General features: G+C 59.8%; 1 protein-coding gene and 1 non-coding gene across 19 annotated transcripts in view; both read right to left on the bottom strand.

The window, feature by feature from the left end:
- Positions 1-296: 296 nt before the first annotated feature.
- Positions 297-21,109, bottom strand: part of CHD3 (chromodomain helicase DNA binding protein 3) — a 25,471-nt gene continuing 4,658 nt past the window's right edge. The window contains exons 2-40 of one of the 18 annotated variants that reach the window (XM_053211998.1): positions 20,772-20,884; positions 20,085-20,255; positions 19,767-19,909; positions 17,768-18,051; positions 17,421-17,551; positions 17,103-17,253; positions 16,746-16,942; positions 16,202-16,435; positions 15,800-16,003; positions 15,073-15,284; positions 14,008-14,139; positions 13,526-13,625; positions 12,922-13,113; positions 12,582-12,782; positions 12,096-12,233; positions 11,744-11,865; positions 11,415-11,588; positions 11,146-11,287; positions 10,799-10,930; positions 10,064-10,181; positions 9,766-9,890; positions 9,338-9,569; positions 8,869-9,035; positions 8,210-8,387; positions 7,742-7,807; positions 7,227-7,312; positions 6,945-7,078; positions 6,241-6,385; positions 5,898-6,060; positions 5,687-5,799; positions 5,463-5,598; positions 5,248-5,349; positions 4,936-5,067; positions 4,677-4,785; positions 4,108-4,240; positions 3,605-3,846; positions 2,383-2,546; positions 2,024-2,150; positions 297-1,573 (exon numbers count right to left, since the gene is read on the bottom strand). In XM_053211998.1, the coding sequence (XP_053067973.1) occupies positions 1,333-1,573; positions 2,024-2,150; positions 2,383-2,546; positions 3,605-3,846; positions 4,108-4,240; positions 4,677-4,785; positions 4,936-5,067; positions 5,248-5,349; positions 5,463-5,598; positions 5,687-5,799; positions 5,898-6,060; positions 6,241-6,385; positions 6,945-7,078; positions 7,227-7,312; positions 7,742-7,807; positions 8,210-8,387; positions 8,869-9,035; positions 9,338-9,569; positions 9,766-9,890; positions 10,064-10,181; positions 10,799-10,930; positions 11,146-11,287; positions 11,415-11,588; positions 11,744-11,865; positions 12,096-12,233; positions 12,582-12,782; positions 12,922-13,113; positions 13,526-13,625; positions 14,008-14,139; positions 15,073-15,284; positions 15,800-16,003; positions 16,202-16,435; positions 16,746-16,942; positions 17,103-17,253; positions 17,421-17,551; positions 17,768-18,051; positions 19,767-19,909; positions 20,085-20,255; positions 20,772-20,884 (6,086 nt within the window). In that variant the 3' untranslated portion in view covers positions 297-1,332. The other 17 variants (XM_053212007.1, XM_053211999.1, XM_053212000.1 and 14 more) reach the window with 17 other exon arrangements.
- LOC113596013 (small Cajal body-specific RNA 21) lies at positions 6,672-6,811 on the bottom strand. Its single transcript, XR_003416718.1, has one exon. It is a non-coding gene; the product is annotated as a small Cajal body-specific RNA 21 (non-coding RNA).

Raw genomic sequence — 21,109 nt, 5'->3', positions numbered from 1 at the left:
CCAGGAAGCCCTACCTGGTCTCTGATCTCAGCCTGAGGGCTGCGTGGTAGCCTGCTGCTCCCTCACCCTCCATCTCTACACTGAGTTCATCACACCAGGGTTGGGGTAGGAGAAAGAGCCTCGGAGTTTTAGTTGGTGATCCAAGGAAAAAATAAGAAACAGGAAGTCAGGAGATTAAAAAAAAAGAAAGGAAAAGAAAGATGGGTAACACGAAATGGCAGAAAGCAGTACCCTTTCTTTCCTTATTCCCCCCCACCACCAAAGAAGTCCCCCACTCAAAAATAACAGAGCACACAGAAAGGAAAGTATAATTTATATGTACAACCAATACACCTGATACAGAAGAGGGGATGGGGACAGCCCAGGAGTGGGGAGTGAAGAGACTGGGAAGGGGGCAGCAAGAAAGTGAGGGGCAGCGAAGAGGAAGTAGGGGTTCGCCATGCAAACTGCCCCCCTCCCCGGCCCCTCCTGGGGGGGAGGGTATGCCCGTGTCTCCCCAGCCTGCCCCCCGCTGTTTCGTTCTGGTCCCAAAGGCAAGGTCGTCCCCCTGACGAGTCCCCCTGCCTGACCCACTCAAATGTAGTCCGTGTTCAGGCCTTCAGGAGGGAGAGCAGAAGTCCTCCGAGAACCTGAACCCAAGAGCCGGGGGCTCCCCCATGTCTGGCCTGTAGTATTTTCTCCCACCCTTTCTAGGTTACCCGGATCCCTAGAACAGATTGGGGAGCTCCTCTTTGGCTTGAGGGAGTATCGCCCAACCGTTACTCTCTCTGTGGGGGTGGTCCTTGGTCCCTAGGGAGAGGGGCAGATTCCCAACACAAGATGCCGGTGCGCAGGAGGTAACAGCCAGTGATTCTGAGGCTTTATTCCGAGGCTGACCGGGAGTGGGCTCCCTCCCTTTAACTGCTCGCCCTCCGCACGGGGGGAGGGGGGGGAGGTAGGGAAGGAAACATGCAGCCACCCCTCCTCTTCCCTTCCTCCCTCTCTCAAGTCCCCCTCCTCTCTTCAGAGCTGTCCCCTCCCCCCGCCCCCCACAAAGTTCCTAAAGGCCAGGCAAGGCTAACCCCCACCTCCGCAGGGGATGGAGCTTGTACTGCAGGAGTAAAGACTGGGGAGGCTCCACCTCTTTCCTCCCCACAACCACATATCCAGAAGCTGTGTGTTGGGGGGGGGGGGGAGGGGGAAAGGGACTCAGAAGACCCCGCTAACCCCTCCCACCCAGACCTCTTCGCACCAGCATGGCCTTCAAAGCGTGGTGGGAAAGGTGCACGGGAGGAGGGAGAGACAAAGGGCCCTTCTTGAAGAGAGGAGTCGTAGAGAGGGGTGGGGGGGCTCCTAGCCCAGAGGTGGCCCCAGGGGTGGGGAAGGTGGAGAATTGGCCGCAGGTCCCAGAGCCTGAGCTGGGGGGCGGCCCCGGGCACGAGGCCTGGGTGATGGGCAGGCCTGGGGTCCGGTCAGTCGTCTATACAGATCACCTCCCCGGCTCGGGGCTCCTTCCGATCCAGCCCGTCTGACACCAGTGCCCCCACCATTTCCTTCTCCTTCTTCACCAGCACCGGAGGGCCGTTGGTGGCGGCTGTGTGGGAAGGGGGTGAGGAAGGGTCAATCCTGACTCCGCTCCCAGACATGGCTTCCCGCCCGGAGCACTTCACTGCTAGGTTACCTCGTGCCCCTTCTGATCTTCCAGGGTAGCAGGGGTGGGAAGACGAGGGCGAACCCCTCTCATGTTCCAACTCCATTACCCACCCTCCTGACTTCACCTTCTCTTCCCCAGAAGTAACCCAGACGGGGGAGGCTCGGGTAAGCAGGACCAAGCCACAGAACCACTGAAAGCCTTAGGTTTTTGGCAACGAGATTGGAAGGGAAATTAAAGGGTGGGAAGGCCAGAGCCCAGCATGACTCCACTCCGTGGAACAGTGGACACGTGCCCGCAAGCGGGATGGGCCGGAGCAGTAAACGGGCAGCTGAGCGGGGCTGAAGCTCGGAGAGGAGAACTGGGAAGAGCGGGGAGGAGTCCCCGGCTGACCTGTGATGAAGGACCCTGCAGGCATCTGGCTGTAATTGGCGCCTGCGGCGGCCAGGGCCCCTACGGGTGCGGCGCTGAAGGCCGCCCCGTACCCCGGAGGTGTAGCGTACGGACCCGGGGGGAAGGCCTGCAAGAGAGAGCAAGCCCATGTTAGAGGCGCCAAAGCCTGAGAGAGAAAAGACGCCGTAGGGTGAACACGGGTCAACTCCAGAACTACTGAGCGCGTGGCATAGACGCAGGGAGCCTCGAGGGTGGGAGCGTGTTGGAGCAAGGCGGTTTTCCGCACGGTCTAGAGTCGATGGGAACGTGGGCAGGAGAGTGCCCACGGGGAAAAGTGGAGTTGGGACAACGAGGGTTACCGGTGTGGGGTGAGGCTCCGTGCCCTTGCTGGCCAGCCGGCTGAGGATGCTGCGCTCGGACATCTGAAGGCGGGCTGCGATGGGGGGTATTCGGGACAGCGTGGCGGGCAGGCGGGTCACGTCCGCCTTCATGTCGCTCAGCAACTCCTCCAGCTGGTTCAGAACTGGGGCCCGGGCCACGGAGAAAGAGGGGCAAGAGAAAGACAGGGAAAGGGAGAGGTGGAGCCAGGAAAAGACGAGGAGTCAGATGGACAGACACAGTCAGAAAGACAGAGAGAGGAGGAGGTCAGAGATACCAAAGAACCAGAGGTCAAGAAAATGACAGAGTAGACAGAAAGAGTGACTCGGGGGGGGGGGGGGGGGGAGAAAAGGCATCAGGTGAAGAATCAGAGAGACCAGAACACAGATGGAGAGAAAAGGAAACGGGAATACGGAGAAAAGGGAGATGGGGGGGGGGGGGGCAGACATTGGAAGACACGGGGCGGGGAGTTGTCAGAACATCCCATACTGCAAGAGTGAGGTTTTGGGGGTGGGGAGGACGGGGAGGAAATAGTCAGGAGGTGTGGGAGGTGGTAAGTGGTGTCGAAGATTCGAGGAATCAGGGTTTTAATATGTAAGGGGGAGGGAGGTTAGAGGATCAGCATTACAGATTCAAGGAATTAGAACAGGAATCAAGGGGGCCAGGAGTCAGTCACTACGTCAGACAGGATTAGATGGTTAGAGGGCTTTGGAACTTCATCTATTATCAGTAGGGTGAGAGGGTTGGGGAGAAAGGGGCGAAGGTCAACGGGAAGCTTCATGGGGCAGGGTCGGAGGGTGGGACGGTGGCAGTTTCTGTCTTGTGGGGCGAGCGAGACGTGAGGAACGTGATTTCTGGGACCGGGGGCGGGAAGGATTTTTGGGGGCTACACATAGGCCAAGGCCCCGGAGAGGGTGCTATTAGCGGTATGGCAGGCGTGTGGGTCAACGAAGAAGTTCCGCCCTGTGGAGGGGACGCGGCACAGTCTCACGGAGTTTGGGGAAGGGGGGAGGGTCCCTCCACTGGGCACTGGTGTGACCGCTAGTGGGCGTGGACGAGGGCTGGCTCGCACAAACCCTAGAGGCTAGAACCACGGAGTGGCCGGGTGGGTCAGGGTGGGGTTAGAGGTCAGAGGGGGGGGTTCAGAGGGGAAAGGGGTCAGAGGGGTGGGAAGATTTTGAGGGGTGCGGGGTGAAGACTTACGCAGCGTTGTGGGCCCTCCCCCGCGCGGGGCCGCCGCGGCCCTTACCCTTGTGCAGGACGGCGTTGGCCGGCTTGTTCCCCGCCAGCGACTCCTTGGAGAGGTGCTGGTGGCTCTCGGCCAGGCACTCGGCCTCGGCGAAGCGGGCGTGGAGGGCCATGGCGGGGTGCGCCGGCTCCTGCGATAGGTTCAGGTAGGCCGCCCGCCGAAGCTGCTCCTCGATCACCAGCGCCTGCTCCAGGAGCTGGGGGCCCGGCGGGAGGGTGAGCGTGGGACAGTGGGGGGGGCAGCGCTGCGGCCCCACGCTGCCCTCGCTGCCGGCCCAGAGCACCCCAGCCTCACACCGGGATGGACCGTGACAACCCAGCACGGCCACGAGGTCACGCTCCGCTCTGGGCCCCCGGCATCGCTGCCACCCTCACGGCGTCAACCTTCCCCACAGACCTGGTCCCACCTCTGACCCAACCCCCTCCTCAACGCTGTTCCTTCTCTCTCTGATCCCCACCTTGAACCTCCGGGCCAGGAACTTATTTTTCATCTCCAGGAAGTTCCCCTTATTGGCTTCGGTTTTAAACGGCTCGTTGATAATGGCAAACTGAGCATCATTCTGGATGTCCTGCCACCGTGCGTAGCCATGGCTGTGACAAGGGAGGGACCATCAAGGAATTTAACAGGGATGGGCTGCGCTATGAACGCTTCTTTCGAGATGCCTGGGTGGCTCAGTCGGTTAAGCGTCTGACTTTGGCTCAGGTCATGATCTCGCGGTCTGGGAGTTCGAGCCCCGCGTCGGGCTCTGTGCTGACAGCTCAGAGCCCGGAGCCTGCTTCCAATTCTGTGTCTCCCTCTCTCTCTCTGCCCCTCCTCCACTCGTGCTCTGTCTCTCTCCCTCTCAAAAATTTAAACAAACATTAAGAAAATTTTTTAAAGACCAAAAAACACTCCTTCCCTTTGACCTGATCTCCCCCAAAGTGTGGCACGGCCCCCCTTCCCTGGGTGCGGACTCTTCTTTCTCTGTAACTCCCCTCTCCGGGCTGGGAGAACTATTTTTTTTCTTGCGTTCGTATCAAAGGATACAGGACAATCCCAGCCAGAAGCCAGTAGTCGTGTCTTCGGTGCCAGATCTCGTTGAGTCTCCCCGAGGAAATAGCTGCCCGTTCCTCATTCTGCCACAGCGTGTGAAGCTCTGAGAAGCGGGCAGAAGACAGAGACGGGGCGTCGGGACTCGGGGAACGGCAGCCGGGCGGAGGTGAGGGGTGTGGACAGCGGGAGGGGACAGTGCCCATGAGGATGATCGTATCCCAGTGAGGAGCAGGTGGCAGGGACAGCCCCCCACCTGTGAAGCCGCCGTCTGCGATGTTGAACATGAACCGAGGCTTCTCCGCCTTCTCCTCGCGCCGCCCGTTGGACCGTGGCTCGTCCCGAGGAGGCCCCGGTCGAAGCTCCCGGTCCCCTTTCACATCCTCTGCTGGGGCAGACGGGGCAGAGCTCACACCTTGGCAGGGGCTCCTCCCAGCCCCGAAGACCCCGCCCTGCACCAGTCAGGCCCTGGAACGGTACCCCCGCCCCCAGGACCCAGGCATTTGGCCCCCAGACTCCACCGCCCGATTCCCCAGGGACGCAGGTGTCCAGTCCTTCCACCCATTACCTCTCTTGCCCAAATCCCCTGTCTCCCCCTCCGGCCTCTCCCTGTGTTCCTGTCCATCCAATGGCTTCTCCTCCCCCCTCTCTCCTGGCGTTGACTCTGTGGCTGTGGGAGGGGGAAGGGGACACGAAGGGAGGATGTCACCCTCATCCCCTGACCCCGGAAGAGGGAACTCCCACATTCGAAGCCCCTCATCAGCCCTAAGCCCATGAACCCACCTGACTTCTCTCTGTCCCCCCGGTACCCAGGTTCAGGCTCCATTTCTCCTGCTATTCCAGACACCTCTTCCTCTAGAGGAATCTTCCTTGGCTCCAGCCGCTCCCCAAGCGACGGGGCTGGGCTAGGGGCATCGGCCTAGAAGACGACCATGGGGTCAGGATGAAGCAGAGATTCCGGACACCTCGACTGTCTCCTTCTCTGGGGGAGCCAGGCAGCCACACACCTCTGTTTCCATCTTCTCGATCTTCCTCTCCGGTTTCTCCTCCTGGTTTTCCGCTTCATCCTTTTCAAGAGGTGTCCTGACGCCATCTCCCTTCTCACTTGGAGCCGGAGTAGCTGCAGGGAGGAGGCAGAGACCCCACGCTGTCTCCCACTCCTCTGTCCGCAGGGCGCTGGCTCCCTGCCCACCCCTCCTGCGTCCCGACCCCCGTTACCAGGTTTAGAAGTGCAAGGGCTGTTTGTGGCAGAAGCCTCCGGGGTGGTGGGAGACGTTTTGGTAGGAGAGGAGGCCCTGGAGGAGCGCTTAGAGTCGGCACTGGGGTCGGGCATCAGCTCGGGCATCGACCAGCGCCCATTGATGTGCTCAAACTCCTGCACCTGAGAGGGGCACCGGGACCGTGGGGGACAGGGGTCAGCTGCGGGCGCTGGACACACAGGAAGCTCAGCCCCGTCCGGGTCTCCTCTCCCGCCAGCCTCAATCCAGAACTCGGGGTCGCCAGGCAGAGGGGGGCATGGGGCCTAGGTGGCCAGCTTGACTCTGGCCAAGGAGACGAGTACCTTCTTCTTGACGAGAGACATGACTCCAATTCGGGTCAACACTTGCTGGCGACTCAGGCCCTCCCGGGGGACCCCGTCAGCAAAGGTTTCAGAACCGTCTGCCCCGGGCTCACACAGATGGCGCATGAACAGAGACACATAGGCCCTGGGGAGCGTGGGGAGGGACGCAGGTTAGGAGAGCTTCAGGAGGGACCCGAGCAGCCAGCGAGGATGTCACCCTCATCCCCTGAACCCTAAACTCCCACGGTGCCTCCAGGGTGCCCCCAGGGGTCCTCCCAGGGCCGCTCGATCGCACCGCAACCAGCCCTCCAAACCCCATCTCCCGCCTCCGCCCCTCCCCTTGTGTCTCCACAGTCTCCGTGGCCTTGGTGCATCCTTCCTAGGCCCCATCAGTCAGCTCTTCGTCCTGTCCACCAGCTCCCCTACCAAGTAAATGTGAGGCGAGGCCAGCCCGGGGCCAGGTTCCCGTCTTAACCACCTGCCCTGTGGGGGAGGAAGCCAGGCCTCTCTGCTCTAGGCTCGGCTGAGGGGAGGTGGGCAGGCTGAGTCCACGCCCCAGGAAACCAAGCCAGAAAACGCCGCGTGGCAGGGGAGCGTGATGAATCAGTTGAGTAAGGTCACATCACGTGGCGGCCAAGAGGAAGGAGCGGACACGCATGGCTCGTACCCTCGCGTGCAACTCCACCCTGGGTGCCCGCACTCACTTGAACTCCTTCTCCGTCTTGCCCCTGAGGTCCCGCACCAGCCACTGCGTGGTGAAGGCGTCCTGTGGTGGCATCCCCCAGCGCATCACGGCGTTGAGGAAGGCCTTCCGCTGCCGGGTGTTGAATCCCAGCACCTGAGGGTCGGGGCGAGCGGGCAGCGGGCCGTGAGCGTCCCGGCACCTCGCTTCTTGGTCCTTCCCCTCAGCGACTCGGCCTCGGTCCCCCACTCCCGGCTTCATCCTCTTCTTAAGGAACACGCGGGGGCCTGGGCCCGGCTCTCACCTCGATGTTGCCCCCAACTCGAGCCAGCAGGGGAGGCAGCGGCTTGTCCTTTTCGTTCCGGAGCTGCCTCTTGGACTGTCGACGCCCTGGGTGTGTGTGTGGAGGGGGAGGGTGACCTGGTTAGTGGGCCCCCCACCTCCTCCACCCCTCAGTCCTTCTCAGCACCCCAGGCCCACAAGACGCAGAACCCAGGCAAGGCCTGGGTCACGTGGCACTTTCAGCCCTACCAACCCAGCAGGCCTGGAAGAAGCCAGGCACGTTAACACACCCTGGCAACAGACACTCGATGCAAGCCACGTTACCCGTGGGAACGTAAAGCTTTCTCGATTTTTCATCTAGCCATCTAAGCCCGTGTGATCACATACTCCAAATTTTAACAGCGGAGAGATCGTGGCTATCTCGTCCTTTTAGCGCGTCTCCAGAAAAGCACTTGTTTGCACAAAAGCAGGGGACTTAAAGGCTCCGGGAGGGAAACAGGAAGGGTTAAGGTGGAAAATCAGGAAAACAGGTGCCACCTTCTGGACGCTCATCAAAGTCTTCATCTTCCTCCTCCGATCCCACGGAGTATTCGGACTGGTTGTCTGTGGGGAGGCAGCACAGTGGTTGGCGACGGCTCCCGGGATAAGCCCTTTCTGCCTGGAGGCCTCCCCTTCTCCGGCGCCGGGCCCCCTGGTGACGCCAGGTGACTGCCGCAGTCTAACTCGGGGGCCACGTCCCGAACAGCGTGCTGTCCGCTCGCCGCTCGCCTTGTCCCTGCTCACCTCCGACTCCTGCAGGTCCTGCACTAGGCGAGGACCCCGGGTGCCCACACGGGGCCTCTGCAGCCACCAGCTGGCTGAGGCCGCCCACAAAGCCGCCTGGCCTCCTGGCAGGTCCCGCGGACCCTTCCCAGACTCTTGCCCCTCCACAGCCCTCTAAATGCACCCCGGCCTCCAGACTCCTCCTCGGCCCTCTCCAGCTCCTCCGTCTGGGGCAGTCCTCACCTTGGTCCTCCTGAGCGGCGTCGTTGTAGTTGACCTGCTTGCGAACCCGCTTGCCCTTGCCGAGATTCCGGGCCAGGTCTTCCTGCTGTTGCTCGTAGTGATGCCTCAGCAGCTTCTCCCAGTAGTCGGGGTCCACGTTCTCCTCCTGCTTAATGATCTCTCGTTCGATCTCCTCAATCTGAAGGGCAGCAGAACGAATGCTGGCAGCCTCCCTCTTCGCCCGCCCGGTGCTTGCCCCGCGACAAAGCCCCTGCTCCCCTGCCGCCCAGTTTCCTGGACTCTGCGTGAATTTCCTGGGCATCGCACACCTTCCTTCCTTCTTACCAGCAACGTGCTTCTCCTCTGCTCCCACCTGCCTGTCTCCTAAACCTCTCCTCCAGCGCCCCCTGCGTCCCTCTCGCTCTCACCCAGAGCCACCGCGGCACCGCCTTCTGTGTTTATCGGTACTTTCTTCGCCTAAGTCTTCCGCAAAGTCTGCTCTCGCCCGTTAGGGAAACAACCTGTCTGAGGTCCACTACTGCCCTTTGCTGGGTGCAACGGGAAGAGAGCACATAAAAGACAAGAGCGGAAGGGGAGCCTCCTACTTCGAGGTCCAATAAGGGACTCTACCCTTCAGAGGTGGCCCGGGCTACACAGCGTTGTGACCCCAAGCCTCTCACCTTGTCCTCCTCCCGCACCACGTACTGCGCCACCTTGAAGGAGCTCAGATACTCGTTCATGTTCTGCACGTCGGTGTCCTCTGTCGCATCCTGGTTCCGGTCCAACAGCCGCGCAATGGCCTCATTGTCGTAGTGAATCACGCTGCTGTCCTCCTCCTTGTTCTCCCCTGGTGGAGACCGGGAACGAGAGGGGACCCTGAGTTCCAACCAGAACCTCGGGCAGAACTTTAGCAAAGGGTCAGTGAAAAGCCCTCCAATCTGCTTCCTTTTCCCAGGAGCTCAAAGGGGAGAAGACCCTTTCCCCGGGAGTCCAGAGATTTGTGGTTGCTTTCAACCCTCCGTGTAAGAAGAGAGGCCAACCTTCCTCCCCAGGCTGCACAGGGGAGCGTTTCTGGAAGGGTTTCAGAAGACAAGTGCTCCCGTGAGGGCAAGGGGCTGCTTTCCAGAAACCACAGGAAAAGGTTCTCACCCTCGTTCTCATCCTTGAACAGCTCCTCGGTGCCGAACTTGAGGATGTCGTCCAGCTCCTGCTTGGACATGGAGCCCGCCTTGGAGCCCAGCCCAGGCCGCACCACCAGGTGGGTGAGCATCATCTTCCTCTTGGCCACCTGTGTGATGCGCTCCTCCACGGACGCTCGAGTCACAAACCGGTAAATCATCACTTTGTTGGCCTGGCCGATCCGGTGAGCACGGCTGAAGGCCTGCAGGGGCAAGGAGACAGTGGGGATGAACTGGGGTCGGGGGGTGGCACGGCCTGTGACGCAGCTCACGTGCCTGGGAACGGAGGCTCATCTATTCCCGAGAGCTTCCTTTCTGACCCCAGGACACAACACTCTCTGCCCAGAGCCCACATTTCCTTGCTAACTGGGACAGAAGCTCCAGGAGGCGAGTTCCCACCTGGATGTCGTTATGAGGGTTCCAGTCGGAATCGAAGATGATGACAGTGTCGGCAGTGGCCAGATTGATGCCCAGGCCCCCGGCCCGGGTGGACAGTAGGAAGCAGAACTGCTGGGCGCCAGGAGCTGGGGGCAGAGAAAGAGGTTAGGCATCTGCTAACTAGACACTCCTTGACCGCAGACAACTGCACCCCCAGCTCGGAAGCGGGGTGGCAAATAAATGCCCGCCATGCTGGGAACCTAGGCACAGGAGGCATGGGCCTTGCCCGCAAAGTGGGGCCTAGGCCTCTCCCGCTCACCATTGAAGCGATCGATGGCCTCCTGCCTCAGGGCCCCAGTGATGCCGCCGTCGATGCGCTCGTACTTGTAGCCTTCGTAGTCTAAGAAGTCCTCTAGCAGGTCCAACATCTTGGTCATCTATGCCAAGAGAAGAGGACGGAGTCTGGAATGACGGAGCAGCAGGATGGGCCCCGTCTTTACCCCAACCACGATCCCTCCACTTTCCGCCAGCCCCGTCCTGTGCTCCACTGGTGCTGCCTCCCCGCCCAGTCCCTCTTCACGTTCTTCAAGCCTCACGTTCTGGTCATACTTGCTGGGCTCAGGACTGTGTCTCCTGAGGCAGAGATTCTCCTCTGAGACCCACCAAAAGGTTTCGGGGAAACCTACGAATGCCCAGAAAATCTGTACATAACTGTCTGTCCGTGCAGATTTCCAGAGAGTGGACCTGTCGCTTTCATCGGATTTGTAAGAGCTCTGGGCTCTCCTGTCCCGCTCCTGGCTAAGAAACAGTTGCCGTCCCAGGGACGACCCTGAGCAGACAGATGACCCACCCTCCGCCTTTCCCCATTTGGCTTAAGAGAAGCCGGCCGACGACTTTCCACAACCTCAGTCAAGAACCGGGATCAGAGGCCAAGATGAATGCAGCCAGACCAGACGCCCTCCAGGGTGTGATCTCCTAGCCTCTCATACCGTGGTGGCCACAGGACCGAGGTAAGGGACCGGCCCGGGGTCAACACAGCTACAGACCGGCTCACCTGCGAGAAGATGAGCACTCGGTGTCCTTGCTCCTTCAGCTTTCGCAGCATCTTCTGCAGCAGCATAAGCTTCCCAGATGCCTTAATAAGTGCCCCACCCTCATAAGCCCCACTGGGCAGTTTGGGGGACTCCTGCAAAGGGAGGAGAGGGGAGGGGAAGATCAGGAAACCCGTCCCCGTGTTCTGACTGTGCCCAGAATGCCCAAAGCCCAAATCCAGCGTCCACGCCTTGCGCATTCCCACTCCTCCCAGAAACTCCGTGCCACGCCCCCCGCCCTGCCTCCACTCCCCCCGCCGCCCCGTTTTCAGAGAGCTAGCGCGCCATCAGCCCCCAGTGCGTGCGTCACCATAGCAGCCACAGGAAAGAGGTAGGGATGGTTGCAGCACTTCTTAAGGTCCATCATGATGTTGAGCAGCGACACCTGGTTCCCACCACCTCGTGAATTCAAGGCCTCAAAGTTCCGAGTCAGGATGTACTTGTAGTATTTCCTAAAGACCAGGGCGCGGAAGACACACAAGAAAGGAGGCAGTGATGAGGGCGCCCTGGGTCGCCACGTCCTGGAAAGCTGCCACCAAACCCCAGCCCCGGGTCCAGGTCACCCGGCTCTCAACTCACTTCTGCATGGGGCTCAGCTCCACCCGAACAATGAGCTCTGTCTTGGCTGGCATGTTCTTAAAGACATCGGCCTTGAGCCTCCGCAGCATGTGCGGCCCAAGCAAATCATGCAGTTTCTTAATCTGGTCTTCTTTGGATATGTCAGCAAACTCCTCCAAGAAGCCTTCCAGATTGCTAGCAGCCAGGAGAAGATAAGGAACTGAAAAGCCCATCAGGTTCTTTGCCCCTGACCTCAGGCTCCATTCCTCACTTAGATGAATCCTCTGCCCACTCAGGTTCCCCGTCCCTCCACTTCTCATCTCTGCAGACCACCCTGCTGAGTCACTTACTTAAACCTCTCGGGGGTGAGGAAGTTAAGCAGATGGAAAAGCTCCTCCAGATTATTCTGCAATGGAGTCCCTGTCAGCAGCAACTTATGATCTATCTTGTAGCCATTGAGGACCCTGAAAAACTAGAAAGTGGGGCAAGGAAAGGCAGGAGAACGGGCCCGTTAGTGGCAAGTGGTTGGACCACGGTATCCACTTTTCCGGTTCCCTTTAGGATGAGAGGCCCCGAATCCCTAGTCTGTCCCTCTCTCCCCACCGGAGGTCCCCAGGCATCTTGCCTTCCGGACCACAGAAAGTCCAGAACTTTCCTTTGTAGAAGTAGAGCAAAACTCTGAGCTCTGGGTATCTCGCTCACCTTGGACTGGTTATTCTTGAGCCGATGGGCTTCATCCACCACAAGGCAGGCCCAGCGGATGGAACCGAGTGCTGCCTGATCAATGGTGATCAGCTCGTACGATGTCAGGAGCACATGGAACTTCACCTGGGCCTCCCTCTGCCAACACAGCCATTGTCCGTTCGGCTGCCACCCGACACCCAGGCGCCTAGACCTCCACCCCTGTTCTTTACCAGACACCCCATCCTGGCCGTGATTGCCAAAGAGGAGCCAGACAGCCTGTCCTCCAACTTTGACTCCACGCAGGGATTACTGAACGTGGCCCCCGAACCACCAACACATGGCCAGTGAGGACAGAATGGACGCCCTACGTCTCCAGGACAGGAGAGCAGAAGCGTGAGAGTAGGTGGAGGAAAGGAGGAAGGGCGCCGAGAAACTAAAATTGGGGTTGGGGCAGAGAAATAACAGAGCTGAGGGTCTTAGACAAGACAAGGTCGAGGGGCCTACCTTCATCTTAAAAGCTTTCTTGCCACCTTTGATGGCGTTGTCTTCGAAGGAAAACTCGTTCTCCCGAATGATGGCCCGGCTGTCCTTGTCCCCCGTGTAGGTCACCACGTAGAACTTGGGTGCCCACATCTGGAACTCCCGCTCCCAGTTAATGATGGTGGAGAGTGGGGCGCTCACCAAGAAGGGACCCTTCGTGTGGCCCTGGGGGTCGAGGGTAGGGGGGACCATTAGTCCGGATGTGACCCCAGTCCTCTGGCTGCCACGCTCCTCCCTGCCATCCTCTGCCCTCGAGGGCCCTCCACTCCCCGCTCTTCCCCTCGGGGGCCCCAGCATCCAGCACCTCCTTATAGAGCGAGTAGAGGAAGACAATGGTCTGTATGGTCTTGCCCAGCCCCATCTCATCAGCCAGGATGGTGTCGGTGCCCTGAGCCCACGAGAAGCGCAGCCAGTTCAAGCCCTCCAGCTGATACATGTGCAGCGTGCCTCCCGTGGCCGTGATAAACCGTGGCTGAGTCTCGTATTTCACCGTGGGCTGTGGAGGCAAGGAGTCCGGACACTCAAGGGGACGGTCGGGGCCCCTCGGGTCCTTGGTCTCCTCCGCCCTCGCCCTGGCACCGACGTGGAGGTGGACGACGACTCCCTCCACTAGGCCTGAGCCTGTGAACGTTCTAGTCTCCAGGACCTCCCCCTCGTTCCTGAAAGCCAGCCCCGGCAGCACGACAGAGGTGGCTGGCGGCGGGAGAGCCCTGCGTGCTGCTGCTTCCAGCGGCTTCCTCGCAAACTGCCAGAATTCCCAGCCACTCCCGGGACAAGGCTGGACACCGCAGGGAGGGGCTACCGCTCAGAGAGCTCGCAGAAACTGGGCAGTCCTGTCCACAGCCCCTGGGAAACTGTCCATCATCGTGGTTCTAGAAACGGGAGACGGGCCAAGTGGGAGGACTCACGTCATTCGTAGGAGAGCTGGGAGGCCCGTCGCCCTGCAGCTCCTTCTTCTTCTTCTTGTACTTGCGGGGCTGGGCCGGGTCCTCCCCCATAATTAGTTCTCTGGGGACAGAGCGGGTCTGAGCGAGGCCTGCTCCTCGAGTGTTCGCCCTCTTCTGAACCCCTCCAGACCTACATCCCGTTTCCCCTCAACCTGACTTCCTCACATTTCCTTTCCCCCAGGCTCCTCACCATCACCCCTTAGATTTCACCTCCGGAGCCAACCCTCCCCCGGCCCCAGCACCCTCTTCCCCATCACTCAGGATCTTCCCTCTGTTCCTCACGCCGCCTCTTTACTGGCCCCACCCCGGACAACCCCGCGCGGGCTCCCCCTGCCCTCACGCCAGGTGGGGCGCCTGTCCCTACTGTACTTCTGCTCAGCCTGTGGGTTAGCGTTCACACCCCGGCCTCAGACTCCCTCTAGCCCACGACCTGCCTCCCTCACCGGTGTCGCCAGTAGCTCTGCTTATGCTCCTCGTATTCAGGGATGTTCATTTCATCTTCCTCCCACGTGGACTGGTCGTACGGCAGGTCTCTCCATTTCACCAGATAGTGGTAATTCCCCTTTTTATCCACACTGTGGGGCAGAAGGCCAAGAGGGGGAGCAGGAGGAGAAAAAGAACACGGACCAAATAGACGGAAATCGTTAACAAACGCGGTCAGCAGCAAACACGTAGCATCTGTTACCTAATCCTCAACAGCGGGACACTGCAGGGAAACTCAGGATGGCCGAAGACCGCCCTAACTTTTTCCGGATGGCTTCTTAACGATCAACTATCAGGGCCGTCTGGGTGGCTCGGTCGGTTAAATGCCTGACACTTGGTCGCGGCTCGGGTCATGATCTCGTGGTTTGTGAGTTCAGACCCCACGCTGGGCTCTGCTGACACAGCGCGGAGCCTGCTTGGGATTCTCTCTGTCCCTCCCTCTCTCTCTCTCTCTCTCTCTCTGCCCCTCCCCATTCGTGCTCGCTCTCAAAATAAAGACTTCAAAAAAATTTAAAAATCAACTATCAGAAAACATCCCTGGGCTTCTATATCGTTTGTTCGTCTCATCTGTATCGACTGAAAGCCTACGAGGGGTGAGGCACCGTTCCGGGCAGGGGTGATCCAGCAGTGAACAAAACAGACAAGTGACCCTGTTCTCACGGAGCTCACATTCTGCTGCGGAAGGCAGCAACGAAATGGGTAAACACCTAGAATAACGCCGGGCGGTAACAAGTCCCGGCAAGAAAGGACTGCTACTACAAACAGTGGCTTGGCTAAACCACGTTTTCCACGTTTGCTTTCATGCCCCGACACCCAGACTCGCGTGTCATCAGATTAGAGGCGACGACAGAAGAGTCGCGCCCGCCCGGACTCTCCTCCTGGTCTGCCCCATTGAGGACACAGGCCCAAAGGGAGTCATCCAGCGGGAGCAGGCGTTTGGTTCCCGGACAAATACGAACGCGGGGCCACGGCCGCCACCACGAGCGGCCCAGCCCGGCAGGCCTGCCCACGGGCCACAGGCTCACCTGTGGTTGATGATGCGGTGGACGGTCATCCACTCCGGCTTGATACCAAAGCGATAGTACTTTTCCTCCATCTCCGCGTAGTGTGGGTCCTTCACCTTGCGCTTGTCACTCTTCCCGTCGTCCTCGCCAGAGCCATAGTCCAGCGGCGGGGGCTCGTCCATGTCGTTCTTCCGCTGGTAGTTCCGGTACATCACCAAGTGGAAGATTTCCAACTGATGGGACGCAGAGGACGGGGGAGAGATGGCCCCGGCATCCGAAGAGGACAAAGTGGGGGGGTGGGGGGTCAGGGAAGGGCCCCGGGGCGGGGGGGGGGGGGGAGCGGCCCGGGGAAGGGGCTGTGAAAAAGGGGGTGAGACACGCGGAAAGCCAGAGTGGAAGAACGGACAGTGCGCGAGGCAGGACAGGCAGGGCCTGGCGAGGGCCTAACGAGCAAAAGGACGCAGGGAAGAGGTCAGCAAGATTGAGGGTGCTGGTAACACGTGCTTACAGACACAGAAGGAGAGTGAGCTAAGGAAGGCTAGGTTTTCTCGAAGGAGGAGAGCTAAGGGAGGCCGACGTGGACAGGATCGGAGAGCCAGAGAACCACACGTGGAGACAACGGCAGGAGGAGGGCCAGAGGCCTAGCGTGAGGGCGAGCGAGGGGTGTGGGACCACGGCGCCCGCGGGGCGAGCGAGTGACAGCAGCAGCCGAGGGGGGGACAGGAGGGGGAGAGGAGGGGCCTCGTACCTGAAGCTCCTTGGCCCAGGAGCAGTGCCAGTAGGACAGTCCCACCCACTTGACAAAGAACTCTCGCTCGGATCGGCCTTGAAGGGGGCGGGGGGGTGGGGCATCCGGGTTCCCATCCGCCTGTTGGGGCGCCGGCACTGACACGGGTGGCTCCCCCCACCGCCAATGCAGGATCTTCTGCACGCGGCCTTTCAGCACGGGGCACTTGGGGGGAGACACGCGCGAGGAAGAGACACAGAGGCAAACACAGCCCACCGTTAGAGCAGGAGAACAGGGGTCCCACAGGGGAGTCAAAGGGCAAGGGAGGGGAGGGGAGGGGAGAGGAGAGCGCTGGATGTCTGGATCCCAGAGGGGGGAGAGGAGTCAGGCCGCCAGTAGACGCTGTGGGGCGGGCGCACTCACTGTGCATCGGGGACACAGCCATTCACCGTTGGGGATGTCAGGCAGGGGCGGGTTCAGACAGTGGATGTGGTAGGAAGAAATGCAAGCGTCACAGCACAGGAGCTCGCCGCCATCCTTGCACACGCGACAGTACTCCATGTGGTCGTCCTCCTCCTCCTTCTCCCCTTCCTCCTCTCCCTCCTCCTCGTACTCCTCCTCCTCCTCCTTGGCCTCCCACTGGACCCCCTCCTTCTCCTGGGAGGCCAGGACAGACAGAGACAGGTGGAAGGAAGGAAGGACGTGAGCGGCGAGACCGGAAGCCAGAGGCCAAGACGGGCCACCTGAACCTTAGAGGCGCAGAGGAGGCGGGTGCGAACGAAGGGGCGGGACACCTCAGTTTCCGAGGCCGTGGATTCGGGTGGCGGAGGCGGAGGGGGCGAGGAACCAGGATCCCGGGACCTCACACATCTGGCACCGAACAACCCAAGCATGGGGGGGGGCGGGGGGCGGGCAGGAAGAAGATGGGGGGGTGGGGCTGGGGTCCCCGAGGGCACCGCGTACTCACGCAGTGGGGGCAGCTCCATTTGCCCTCAGGAGCCCGGTCAAGCTCAGGATCAAGGCAGACGAGGTGGTAGGCACGAGGGCAGGTGTCGCACAGAATGATTTCCCCGCCCTGCTGGCACACCTCACAGTAATCCTGGTGGTCCGTCTCGTAGCCGTCAACCTCGTCCTCCCCGGCCACTGCGGGACAGCCCAGGACTACTGCACACACCAGGGGAGGCACGGGGCACGGAGAGAGAAGGAGAGAGGAGGACGGGGAGAGAGAAGCGTTGAATAAAGGAGACAGCGTGGAAAAATGAAGATCACGGACGAACGGCAGGAAGGCAGGCTGTCAAAACCACACACAGCGAGCACCCCTCACCCTTCTTCTTCTTCCTCCCTGGCCGGCCTCTCTTTAGCTTCTTGGTGCGGACAGGGCCATCAGGCCGGCCCGAGGCGCTGTGGACGCTGCCGCTGTCCAGGTCTGACTCCTCAGCCTCGGGTTCGGGGCCCTCGTCGCTCTGAAAGACATACTGCCCATAGCCCCGTGGTGGTCAGGGAGGCCGGCTTCACACCGCTGCCCGCCCCAGGCCTCTGGCTCCTGTTCCGGCTTCCCTCGTGGACCCCTGCGTCCGGACCCCCAGCCCTGGACACACCCCCCCTCCTCCCCAGTGCTCAGCGGACTTCAGGGGCCGCTCACCGAGCCTCCCTTCTTCCGCTTGCCACCCAGCAGCCCTAGTTTGATTTTGAGTGGCGCCATCTTCTTTCCCCGAAGCTTCTTGCGTCCGTCGGGCACTCGGGGGCTCTTACTCCGCCTTTTATGGCCTGGACCTGAACGAGGAGTGGGGTGAGGGAGAAAGAGCAGAGGTCACGACACCTTGGAGTAACGGAGGTCACGGGGGCCTCTGGTCTCCCTGCAGCCTCTTTCTGGAAAGCATCTCTGCGGTGACAGTCAGGGCCAGGAGACAAGACAATCGTATGCTCTAATCCGAGGCTGCGCAGTCGGGATAGCGGGGTGACCGCTGTTCTGAGCGAAGAGTTCCTCACCTTTGCCCTCTTTGGTTTTGGCTCTTCGGATGGGTGGGGGCTGGGTATCAGCAGAAGGAGGTGCTGGAAGGGTGGGGGGTCCGGAAGGTGCTACAGGGGCGGTCGATGAGACGGCAGCTGACACCTGCTCAGCCACAGCTGCGGCCGCCGCCGCCGCGGCCGCCGCCACGGCAGCTGCCGACCCCTTGAAGGGGTTGTTGGCACTGAACTCTCTCCACTTGGCCCCAAGGATGGTCATCATCTTAGACATCGGGATCTTAGGATTCTTCTTCGCAATCAGGGGCCTGGAAACATAGAAGCAGAAGACTCGGAACCTTCCCAGATGGTCCGGGAACACTGCCATTTCCCCTCAGCAACCAAGTCTGCGAACGAGCTAGAGTTCCTGGGTGGCGAAAATATGGCCTGTTAGGAATGAGGTCACTTTAAGTTTTTTGTTTTTCTTTTTACATTTACTTATTTTTGAGAGACAAAGTGAAACGGAGCACAAGCGGAGGAGGAGCAGAGAGAGAAGGAGACACAGAATCCGAAGCAGGCTCCAGGCTCTGAGCAAGTGTTCGGTACAGAGCCTGATGCGGGACTCGAACCCACGAACCGTGAGATCATGACCTGAGCCGAAGTCTGACACTTAACCACCCGACTGAGCCACCCAGGTGCCCCAGGAATGAGGTCACTTTAAAAGTAAATAAATAAGAAGCTTGAAAGAAAAAAAAAAATAAACAAAAAAATATAAAAAAAGGGAAAAAGAAAACAAATTCGCGGAAAATAACAAAGGATGAAACAAACAAAAAAAGATGTCAGTAAAGATACTTAGACTATCTGACGGTTCATAAAACACTTTCTCATGCATCATGCCTTTCATACTCAAGATAATACTGCATTGCATTTAGGGGCACCTGGGTGGCTCAGTCGGTTAAGTGTCTGACCTCGGCTCAGGTCATGATCTCACAACTTGTGAGTTCGAGCCCTGCCTTGGGCTCTGTGCTGACAGCTCAGAGCCTGGAGCCTGATTCTGGGTCTCCCTCTCTCTCGGCCCTTCCCCAGCTCACACTCTCTCTCAAAAGCAAATAAACGTTAAGAAAAAACTATTTTTTAACGAATACTGCATGTTGCCAAGATCCTCTGCATTTTTCTAGTAAGCTCCAGGGGCCCTGATAAATGGGTGCCAGCAGGTGGAGCCCAAAGGGTGGCAGGTGGAGCTCTGTGGTGGGGTGTTAAAGTCTCATGAGGACACAGGTGACCTCGGTGATCACAAAAGCACTGTCCTAAGCAGTGAGGCAGGGGAGACACAGTACCGAGGACAGCTACCCAGTATGGCACACGCCCCGGAGGGGCCGGGGCCGGCGGGGGTGGGGAAGACCCTGAGAGTGCCCTGGGCTTTCTTTACCCCAGCAACTCCCCGCAAGACCCCCTATGAGGGACATGGTGTGACGGTGCTGATTTTACAGACTCAGAAACTGAACATTAAAGAAGAAACTGGGCCCCAGACGGAGCCAGGACCTGTACCCGCAGAGGACTCCACTATTTAAAGCGCCTGCTCCCCGGAAGGCCTGTCCGCTCTGGCCTGTTCTACTTGGGGAGTCACTGAAGCTCAGCTTTCCCAGCCAGCGATGCGTTCTCCATGCTCACGGGGTCCTGAGGAAGGGCCGGGGGCCTGGATAACCAGGCAATCGGGCCACACTGATATTCTCTCTGAGCCTCAGTCTAGAGAGAAGTGACTCGGGAAAACTGGGTCTGTCGGCCCTCGCTGTGCTCTGTCGCTAGAGAGTTTTCTCACCTAGCGCAGGAATGACCCCCGCCCCACCCCATGCAGGGGTCCTGCCTGCGGTCCCTGGGTCTGTAGGAGTCTGGGACATCTCTGGAGTTCTGTGCACAGTTTTGTGTGTCTGCGCTGTGCATTTCTCTGGGGAGCAATTTCTTAGCCTTTATCTGACTCTAGAGGGGTTCAGGGCCTCCCTAAGTAAACGCGTCTGGTCACCAGGACTCGCCAGCCCTCCCGCACCTCATGAACTGGCTGAAGGCTTTGTAGTTGGTGAGCGTGTGGTAATCCTCCTCGGAGAACACGTGCTCCACATCCTCCAGGCCCCAGGTCAGCAGCAGAGTCGCTGACGACTTCTGTTCTACCTGCTGGGAGACACGAAGCTTCTGGGAGGCAGGTGCTTCCCCAGCCCCCACGCTGGCCCCCCTCCCCCGCCCCCACCATCCCACCGACCCACCGGCTCTCCAGCCCATCCCCGTACAGCCTCTCCACTGCGCACCCCTCCTTGCGGCCCTCCCTCGCTCCCCGGGCCTGTCCCCCTCGCTCCCGAATCCCACTCACCTTTTGCCCCCCGTCGCCCTCCCCCTTTTTCCGCCGCTTTGTCTTCTTCTCCTTTTTTTCTCTGTGCTTCCGTCTCCGTTTCCGACCTGGTCCGGTTCCATATTCACTGCCTCCGCTCTCTGACTTCTCCCGGTACTCATCTCGCTCAGAGCCAAATTCCTCCTCACTGTCCTAAGGGAGGGGAAGTAAAAATAACATTTCTCCAGTCCCATCACGTGCCAGGAACTGTTCTTAGCACACAACGTGCACCGTCTCTCTTTTCGTCTTCCCGACAGATCCCTGGAGATAGTAACTCATCTATTTTTATCCACTTTTTTTTTTTTTTTTGGCAGATGAGGAAACTGAGGCACGGACAACTAAACAAGCCGCCAAGAAGACACAGAACTACCAGGCTCCCGTTGGCCTCTGCAGCCTCTGCTCTCAACTGCTACTCCCTGCTGCTAAGGCAAGTCCCGGGGGCAGCTGGGCTCTTACTGGGTTGTAGGGAGTGAGGCTAGTCAGCGCCCCCCCCACCACCCCCTGCCCCCGCCATCCACGAGCTCCAGGCCAGCAAGAGCGGGGAGGGGCGTCAGACCTCCCTGAGTTCAGGATCCCCCCACCCTCGGTAACGGGGACCAGAGGGAACGCGGGTCTCCGAGAACAGGTCTGCCGAGCCTCGCTGTGGAGACGGGAGTCCTCGACACTTACGAGCTTCTTGCGTTTTCGGGGCTTCCCTGGCTTGTTCTCCTTCTGCTTCTTGGGTCCTCGTTTTCTCTTCTTCACGCCCAAGGCCGAAGGCAGCAGCCGAAGGTCGTCCTTATCTTTGGAGCAGAGAGCACCAGAAACCCTGAGCCTCCAGTCTCGGCGGCCCCTAGACCTCACCCTCCCTCACCTCTTCTGTTCCCAACTCTCCAGGAACTCAGCCATGAACTCCTCCAAACCTTGCCTCCCTTCGCTGCATGCGCACAGAGAGTGCTTCGAGTACTCTGGGGCGCTTGGGTTCTGAATGGGAGGTCAGGGGTCAGGAGGGAAGAGCAGCCAAACCA

Source organism: Acinonyx jubatus, chromosome E1, assembly GCF_027475565.1.
Source record: "Acinonyx jubatus isolate Ajub_Pintada_27869175 chromosome E1, VMU_Ajub_asm_v1.0, whole genome shotgun sequence".
Lineage (NCBI taxonomy): Eukaryota > Metazoa > Chordata > Mammalia > Carnivora > Felidae > Acinonyx > Acinonyx jubatus.
This window is presented reverse-complemented; position numbering and strand designations above follow the sequence as displayed.